The sequence below is a fragment of the Camelus ferus genome, chromosome 25 (genome assembly GCF_009834535.1).
Source record: "Camelus ferus isolate YT-003-E chromosome 25, BCGSAC_Cfer_1.0, whole genome shotgun sequence".
Taxonomy (NCBI): domain Eukaryota; kingdom Metazoa; phylum Chordata; class Mammalia; order Artiodactyla; family Camelidae; genus Camelus; species Camelus ferus.
Window position 1 is genome coordinate 222,451 of NC_045720.1, and position 8,994 is coordinate 231,444.

At 47.0% G+C, this 8,994-nt stretch overlaps 1 protein-coding gene across 1 annotated transcript; it reads right to left on the reverse strand.

Annotated features, from left to right (window-relative positions):
* Positions 1-397: 397 nt before the first annotated feature.
* COMMD5 (COMM domain containing 5) lies at positions 398-3,011 on the reverse strand. Its single transcript, XM_032467767.1, has 2 exons — positions 2,750-3,011; positions 398-1,639 (listed from the first exon to the last, which is right to left on the reverse strand). Exon 2 carries the CDS (start codon positions 1,581-1,583, stop codon positions 909-911), a length of 675 nt encoding a protein of 224 aa, XP_032323658.1. The 5' UTR covers positions 1,584-1,639; positions 2,750-3,011; the 3' UTR covers positions 398-908.
* Between the last annotated feature and the right edge of the window lie 5,983 nt (positions 3,012-8,994).

The window sequence follows — 8,994 nt, forward strand, 5'->3', positions numbered from 1 at the left end:
GAAAGACTCACAGACACAGAAAACAAACTTACGGTTACCGGGGTGGAAGAGGGTAGGAAGGGATAAATTGGGAGTTCCAGAGGTGCAGATACTAAGTAGCACACACAAAATACATAAACAACAAGTTTATACTGTATAGCACAAATAATCATATTCATTATCTTACAGTAACTTATGGTGAAAAAGGATATGAAAACGAATATATGTATGTTCATGTATGACTGAACCATTGTGCTGTACGCTAGAAACTGACACAACACTGTAAACTGACTATACTTCAATAAAAATATACGTAAAACAAAACAAAACAAAACAGAACGACAGCCCAGCCCTCCCACAGCCCTGCCTCCCATCTAGGGAGGCTACTCATCTCCGCGTCACTCGTCACCCTCTAACAAGCATGCCAGCTGTTTTTTATTATGCATTATTATAATGTTCCCCCTCCCCACTAGAATGTTGGCTTCTTAAGGAGGAGGGTTTCAGACAGGGATTTCAGACAGAGGGTGAAATGTTCACTGAAACACACAGTTCACAAAAGCAAATGAGCAAGAGCTAAGATGCTACATGGGGCCAGGCAACCTCCGTGTCCTTACAAAGGCTTTGGCCTGGACCCCAGACTGAGGCCAGAGCACAAGACCCGGCCACACTGGAGTAGTGGGTGCCCTTACCCAGCAAGAGGACCGACTGATAGCTGGAGAGGGGGCCTGCAGTTCAACGCCTAACCAGTAAGACATGTTTTTTTTATAGTTACTTTACTTCCAAAAAAGGCGGAAAGACATAGCTGCCTTCACTTAGAGAATGCCACTCAAACACTGTCCCTGGAGTGTCTCCTAGGAAGGGTGGGCTTTGCTCCGGAGACACCTGTCAGCCAGCTGTCCCGGGGTGGCTGGAAAGGGGCTGGCCAGAGGTCAGTCCTGCAGTCTGCGCTCGCACCTCTTCTCTAGGTCAGCCATCTCCTTCAGGACAAGGGCAACGCCAAACCGCAGCTCCTGGAACTTGGCTGTGGGGACCTCGAAGCGGTGCGCTGACCCATCCGAGAGCTCTAGCTGCATCAGGACGCTGGGCTGCAGGGAGCGGGCCAGGGCGCTGGTGGAGATCGCCACGTCCACCCTCCACCGGAAGTCAGCAACGTGGGGCAACCAGGCCCCCTGCCGCCTGGCCACAGAGTCAAGGAGAGGCCGCTGGCTCCCAAACACCACACTGGCCAAGTCCACAGCCAGGTCTTGCGGGATGCAGAGCTCCTGGAGCTGCTTCTTGAAGGCTTCGGGCTTCAGGCTGGCTGGGGGCAGCCGGAGGGCCTGCTGGACCAGGGTGTGTGTGCCAGCGATCAGCGCTCCCAGCCGCTTCTCGGATAGTTCTGCACCAGCCCCCAGGCGCCACATAGCCTCGCGGCAGTCTTCTCCCTGCAGGCTGCTAACCACCAGCTTCAGCAACTTTCTGAATGTGCCCCTGTCCAGGTCCCCCAGGAGCCGGGGCATTGCTGCCACCTCTGGGGGCAGCTGAGCCCCCAGGAAACTCACCCGGCCACTGTGACTGTCACCAGGGTGATGCGGGTATGGAGCCGCAGGACCCACCGCAGACATTCTGCTTTCCGCTGTTTAATCAGTCAGCCCAGGCTGGAGGTGTCTGCTGCAACTGTCTGAAGGGGGATGAGAGAGAAGCCCAGTAACTCCCGTGTCCTTTGGGCCAGGGAATAAGGACTGATGTGGTCTCCACCTCCCAGATGCTGACAGTGTGAACCACTGATGACAGCCAGTGTGATGTGACGTGCCCTGGAATCAGGTGGCAGAGGGGCCCTGGAAGGGCGGTAGGCAGGAATCCGCATGGAAGGAGGATGAGGTGTGGAGGAGAGTAGGAAGAGGACCAGGAAACAGGAGAGCATGCATGAGTTCTCCGAGTAAATCATGGAAGAATGAAGAAGAAAGGTCCAGAGAACACAAGGTCAGAACAGCCACTGCTGCTGCCTTGACCACTCCCAGATCACTCAACTACTCCACCTCCAACCCTCACAGGCTCTGCAAGAGCCAGATACTGTTCTCACCCTACCAACAAGGAAATCGAGGTCAAAGCCACTGCCCACGTCAAGGACTGGAACCCAGACCTATCTACTCAGAAGCACGGGGGAACCAGACAGCGCCTCCCAGACAGCAGGGGCTGAGGGACCTGTGGCAACAGAGCTAGGAGCAGGATCTGAGGGAAGAGCTGCGATGTCACCTGAAGAAGCTGCACAACACCCCAGCACGTCTCAGGTGATCCTCACACACCTGCTTACGCGGGAGTGCACCGCCCTGTCCCCAAGGCGCCCCCTGGCCCACGGTCCTCACAGCGCGGTGGGACGAGGCACGGTGGAACGCTCCACCGCTTCATCGCAGCACACTCTCCCGGGAAGGCCGGGCCCCTCGCCTGGCTGTCAGCGACCACGCACTGCCAGAACTCGGGGTTTTCCCTCAGGGCCTGGCTAGTATCAGGGCAGCAGCCTTCCACTGCCTGGCCGCCGGACGCCCGGCCTCTGCCCCGCCCCGGAGGCCAGCATGCGGCCTCCCGGGCGGGGAGGAAGGAGCGCCCCGAGGCGGCCACCCACGCACGCCCGAGCCTCCGCGCCCCGGCCGCGGTCAGTGCCCACCGTCCACCGGCTCTCGCGGACAGGCCTCCTGACTCCAGAGCGTCCCGCGGCCACGCGACCAGTCCAGGTCCGCCGCGCGGCCCGCGACGGCGACCCACCCCCGCGCCCAGGTAGCCGCCCACGCACCTGGCACGCGGTCCCGAGCGGAGAGCGGCGGCGCGCGCGGCCTGGTCCCGGAGGCGACCCAGAACCACTTCCGGGCACCTCCGGGACGGCGGGAGGAGCCGCCTTCTGCCACCCGCGGCCCGAGGGGCGGGGCCTAAGCCTCCGGGTTGTTCTTAAGGGGGGCGGAGCTGGGGGGGGGGGAACCTCATTTCCCGTCATCCTCCGCGAGGGGGACCGGCGCCCGGCGTGAACCCACCAAGCGCGGATCTCCGCCGGGCCGCGGGCGTGGCGGGGCGGGGCGGGGCGGGGCGGGTCCGGGGCCGAAGAGGAAGCCGAGGTCGGGTTGGGTGGGGGCCGGGCCGAAGAGGGGCTGGGGCGGGGCCGGGGCGGGGCCGAGAAGGGGAGGGGCCGGGGCCGAGGAGGGGGCGGGGCGGGATGCCTGCTCCGCTGTGAGCGCTCTTGGGTGTCTCCGTTGGGCGCTTTGAGTGGGTGAAGTGTCTGGGATGTGCCTTTATCTCAGCAAGGCGGTACTTTAAGAATTGAGTGAAAAGAAGCAGGCAACCCAGTGAACCGATTGAGCAAGGGGAGGAAGATATCAAATGGCTTTGCTGGTCATTAAGGAAATGCAAATGGGAGCCTCACGGAGCTGCCGGCGCACACCACTGGAATGGTGCTAAATGAAAAAGACGACGCGATGGGCTGGATGTTTGTGTCCGCCCCCCCGCCCTGTTAATATGTTGAGACCCTAATCTCAGTGTGATGGTATTTGGAGACGGGGCCTCTGGAAGGTACTTAGGTGGGGAGGAGGAGCCCTCATGAATGGGATTCGTGCCGCTTAAGAAGTGGCCACAGAGCTGACTATCTCTGCGCTCTGTGAGGACACACCAGAAGTCAACTGACTGCAACCTGGAAGAGGTCCTTTCCCAGAACCCCACCACCTGGCACCCTGAGCTCAGACTTTCAGCTTTCAGAACTGTGAGAAATAAATGTCTGTTGTGTATAAGCCACCCAAACTATGGTATTTTGTTATAGCAGCCCAAACACAGACAAATTAAGTGTTGGAGAGGACGGGAACAAAATGAAACCCTTCTACACTGTTGGTGGGAATGGAAAGTGGTATCGTACCCTAGAGAAGAGTTGTGCAGTACCTGAAAAAGTTAGAAGTATTTAAACAAAGTCCTACTGTATAGCACAGGGAACTATATTCAAAACCTTGCAACAGATCATAAAGGAAAAGAATATGAAAAAGAATATATGTGTAACTGAATCACTTTGCTGTGTGGCAGAAACACAACATTGTAATTCAGCTATACAATGAAAAAAATTTTTTAAGTTAAAATATTTATATGACCAAGCAATTCCATATCTGCTTATATGCACAAGAACAATGTAAATATGTTCACACAAAATCTTGCACAAAGTTGTTCTTAGCAACATTATTCATAATAACCAAAAATGGAAAAACCCAAATACACATCAGCTGGTGAATCCATAAGTGTGTTGGGCTGTATCCATTCAGTGGAATAACAGTCAGCAGTAACAAGGGATGAACTACTGGCTAGAACATGGATGAACTTTCAGAACGCTGTGCTGAGTGAAAGAAGACAGACGCAAAAGACCACATTCTGCTGTGATTCGTTTACATGGAATGTGCTGTGTGATTCAGTTTATATGAAATGTCCAGCTAAGGCAAGGAAGAGGGCAAAGCACCAGCAGGTGCAGGTACAGAGAAGGCCTGGTGAGCACACAGGCCAAGGTGGCTGGTCCTTCTTCAGGCATCTGTTCCAGTGTCCCCTGTTTGAGAAGGTGGTGGTTCAGAGGATCTCAGCATCAGGGACTCTTGTGCCTGGACTGTGGGTCCATCAGAACCTCTCTGCCTAGAATGAGAAAGCTCAGCCTGGGAAAGAATCATCCCCTATCTGAGTCCCTGGTGCTCTCACAGCTCTGGGTTCAGTCAACCCCCCACTCCTTCCCAGAACCCTTCAGAGATTGTTTCCACTACAGGTTAGTTTTGGCTTTTATGGAATTTCACATAAACGATGACATACGGTATACAGTCTTTCAGGTAAAGCTTCTTTCACTCACCATGTTTCTGTGACCCATCCGTGCTGCTGCCTGCTAGTAAAAATCCATTCCACTTTACAGTAGAGCAGGTCAGACGCACTGCAGTCTGTCACGTGGCTCTTTTGTGGACACCTGAGATATTTTAACTATAGTAAACAGAACTGCTATGAACTTTCAGGTACAAATCTTTTCTGTGCATGTTTTCATTTCTCTTAGTTAAATGGTTAGGAATGAACTTTCTTGTCATGACAGGTGTATGTTTAGTTTTTTGAGGAAGTACGTGACTTTTTTTCAGAGTAGTTGTACCATTTTATATTCTCATCAAAAGATTCAAAAGAGTTTCAGGTGCTCCACATTCCCGGCCAAGATTTGGAGCTGTCAGGCTTTTTAAATTTATCTCCTGGTGAGTGTGTAGTGATATTTCACTGTGGTTTTGGTTTTCATTTCCCTGATGACTAGTGATGAGCATTTTTTCATGTGCTTATTGGACATTCATGAATCTTTGTCAGGAGATTGTTAAAATATTTTGCCTATTTTTAAATTCAGTGGCTCAGCATTTATTACAACTATTATTCTTACATCACTTTATTGATATATGATATGTAAAAAGCTGTACATATTTGATATATACAACTTGATGAGTTTGGGGATAAGTATACAGCCATAAAACCATCACCACCACCCTAAATAAATAAATCTGTCACTCCCAAAGTTTCCTCCTGCCTTTTATTATTATTTGTGTGTGTGAAGAATATTTATAAGTTATACCCTCTTAGCAAACTCTAAATACACAGCACAGTGGTGTTATGTACAGGCATGTACATGGTATGACAGATGTCTGGAACTCATTTATCTTGTGTCCAGTGTCCTACAATCTTCTAGGGGCAACCATGTTGTCACAAATGGCAGGATTTGCTTCTTTTTTATGACCAAATAACATTCCATTGCATATATGTGTGTGTGTGTGTGTGTATTTAAAATATATATTTATATTTGTACATAAACAATATTTGTAATGGCATTTTCTTTGTCTACTCATTGGTTGGTAGACTTTTACATTGTTTCCATGCCCTGGCTACTGTAACCAGTGCTACAATGAATCTCAGCATCAGGGACTCTTGTGCCTGGACTGTGGGTCCATCAGAACCTCTCTGCCTAGAAGGAGAAAGCTCAGCCTGGGAAAGGATCAGCCATGCAGATATTTCTTCAAGATCCTGCTTTCAGTTCCTTTGGGTAAAACATCCAGAAGTGGGATTGCTAAATCATGTGGTAGTCCTATTTTTAGTTTCTGAGAAAGCTCCATACTGTTCTCCACAGTGGCTGCACCAGATTACATCCCCACCAACAGTGCACAAGGGTTCCCTTTCCTCCACACTTGTTAGCTGTTTTTGTCTGTCTGTTTGTTTGTTTTTAGTGGCGGTACTGGGGATTGAACCCAGGACCTTTTGCACGCTAAACATCTGTTTTACCACTGAGCTATACCCACCCCCTGTCTGTTTGTTTTTAATAATAGCCACTGTAACGAGTGTGGGATTTGTGGGTTTGATTTGCATTTCCCAGATAATTAGTGATATTTCATATACCTGTTGCCCATTTGCAAGTTTTCTTTGGAGAAATGTCTATTCAGGTCCTTTGCCCATTTTAAAATTGAGTTATTGGAGTTTTTTGGTTGTTTTGTTTTGCTGTTGAGCTGTATGAATTCCTTATGTATTTTGGATATTAATCTCTTATCAAGTATATGATTTGCAAATATTTCCCCCATTCCATTCGTTGCCTTTTTATTGATTGTTTCCTTTGCTGTGCAGAAGCTTTTGATTGAATGCAATCCCACTAATCTTTCATCTATCTTAAGTTGAGTTTTGTGTATGACATAAGGGTCCAGTTTCATTCCTTTGCATGTGGATATCCAGTTTTCCTAACGAGAAAGTATATGCACGTATGTGTGTGTCTCTGCCCCCAGTTCCTGCTAATATTTAATGTTTGACTCTGAGTCCTGGCCCAAAGCTCCTAAAACTCTTGTAATTTCCTGAGTTATAGGCGTGTCTGACACAGAGCCCTTAAATACCTCAGTTTCCAGGCTTTTCCACATTTGCTGCCCTCACAGGGCTTCTCTCTCCAGTATTCTTTGATGTAGAATAAGTTGGGATTCCTAGCTGAAGGTTTTTCTACATTCATTATAGCTCTAAGGTTTTTCTCCTGAACGATTTCTGTGATGCTGAGTTCAGTGTGCCTTTTGACTAAAGAATTTCTCACATTCTTCACACTTAAGTGGTTTCTTTCCAGTGGGAGTTCTCTGGTGTTAAGCTGTGATTTAAGACTGAAGGCTTTCCCACATTCAGTGCACCCATAAGGTTTCTCTCCACTATGAATTACCTGCTGTTGAGTAAGGTGTGAGCTACAAATGAAGGCTTTCAAACACTTACTAATGTATATGGCTTTTCTCCATTGTGAATTTTTGGTGTCCTCTAAGATATGAACTTTCACTACATGTATTAGTTGTTTACCCCAGTCCTTTCACCAAAGTTTTCTCCATCGTCTCTTGGTTGTGTGGAGTTTACCTTCTAGTAGTTTATTTAGAAAGGCCCTCATGAATAACATACCCTAAATTTGTACACATTCAAAATTGGTTACATCAAGCCTTTAGTTTCTAAAGGTAGACGTTTTCATCATTGATTTGAGATATTTCTTCTCACAGGCATTAAAAGTTATAAATTTCCCTCTAAGCACAGCTTTAGATGCATCCCACAAATTTTAATGTTATATTTTCATTATTATTTAGCTCAAAATATTGATGAATTTTTCTTGTGACTTCTTCTTTGACCCAGTGACTATTTAGACATGTGTTGTTTAATCTGCATATAGTTGATGTTTTCATAGATGTCTAATTATTATTAATTTGTAATTTAATTTTATTGTGGTCAAGAACATACTCTGTATGATTTCTTTTTTTTTTCTTTTTTCTTGTTTGCTGGGAGGAGGTGGTTTATATATCTATTTTTAGAGGAGGACCTTGTGCATGCTAAGCACGTGCTCTACCACTGAGCTGTACCCTCCCTCATACTGTATATGATTTCATTCTTTTTACACTGATTCACTCTTGTTATAGGACCTCATTTGATCTATGCTGGCAGAGGTACCATGCACACTGAACTGTCAATCACACACAGGTCTGTGTTCTCTAGAATTTTCTATGACCTGTCCATCATATGTAGGTCTGGATTCTCTAGATTTTATGCAGCACTTTTCCCCCAACATCTTATTATGAAACTTTCAAGCATATGGCAAAGTTGGAAGAATTTTATAGTGAACATCAGTGTATGCACCACCTGGATCCTGCCTCCAACATTTTATTGTGCTTGATTATCACGTTTACCTGTACCTATCTGACCAGTAATCCACTTAATTTGTTGTTGCTTTTCAAAGTAAATACAGACATCTGTTCACTTCTTTTAAATATATGTGTATCGTTAATTGGAGATGAGTATTTCTTTATAGTTTGGAAGGTTAATGTTATCTAAGTGAAAGGTACAGATTTTAAGTGTAAGCGTACTGAATATTAACAAATAAACAATATATCTCTTTGAGAGCACACATGCCTTTACTGGCTGAAGAGAGATTCGGTCTGAACAGCCTTGGGAAGCATGGCTATTTTGACCGGAGTGTGGAATAACATCCATAATGTGTTAAAAGCTCCTATAAGTTGTTACTCAAAAGGTAGATACTCCAATAGAAAAATGGTTGATGGGGGAGGGTACTGCTCAATGGTAGGGCGCATACCACCAGCGTGCACAAGGTCCTGGGTTTAATCCCCAGTACTCTCATTAAACAAACAAATAAACAAACAAACAAACAAACCCAATTACCCTCCCCCCCAAAAGGAAAAGAAAACCAAAAATAAAGAAAAAAGAAAAACAGGTGATAGGCAGAGCTCAGAAGTAAAGATGGCCAATCAATAGGGTAAAAATACTTAAGGTCATTAGTAACCAAAAAGGGGGAATTAAAACAACTTGCTATTTTTCACCTATCAAATTGGCAAATTAATCCATCGAACAAATATTTAGAAAGCCAAGCATGTGCTAGGTAAGGATATAACAGGAAGATAAACACCATCTATGACCTCATGAAGCTTATGTTGTATTAAGGTAGATAGACAATTAAGCAAGTAAGTTATTAAAAAGGATAAAAAACTATGTGACATGGAA

What these genes read in the sequence shown, in the direction of transcription:
- COMMD5 (XM_032467767.1), bottom strand. Translation starts at nt 1,583, where the DNA reads ATGTCTGCGGTGGGTCCTGCGGCTCCATACCCGCATCACCCTGGTGAC.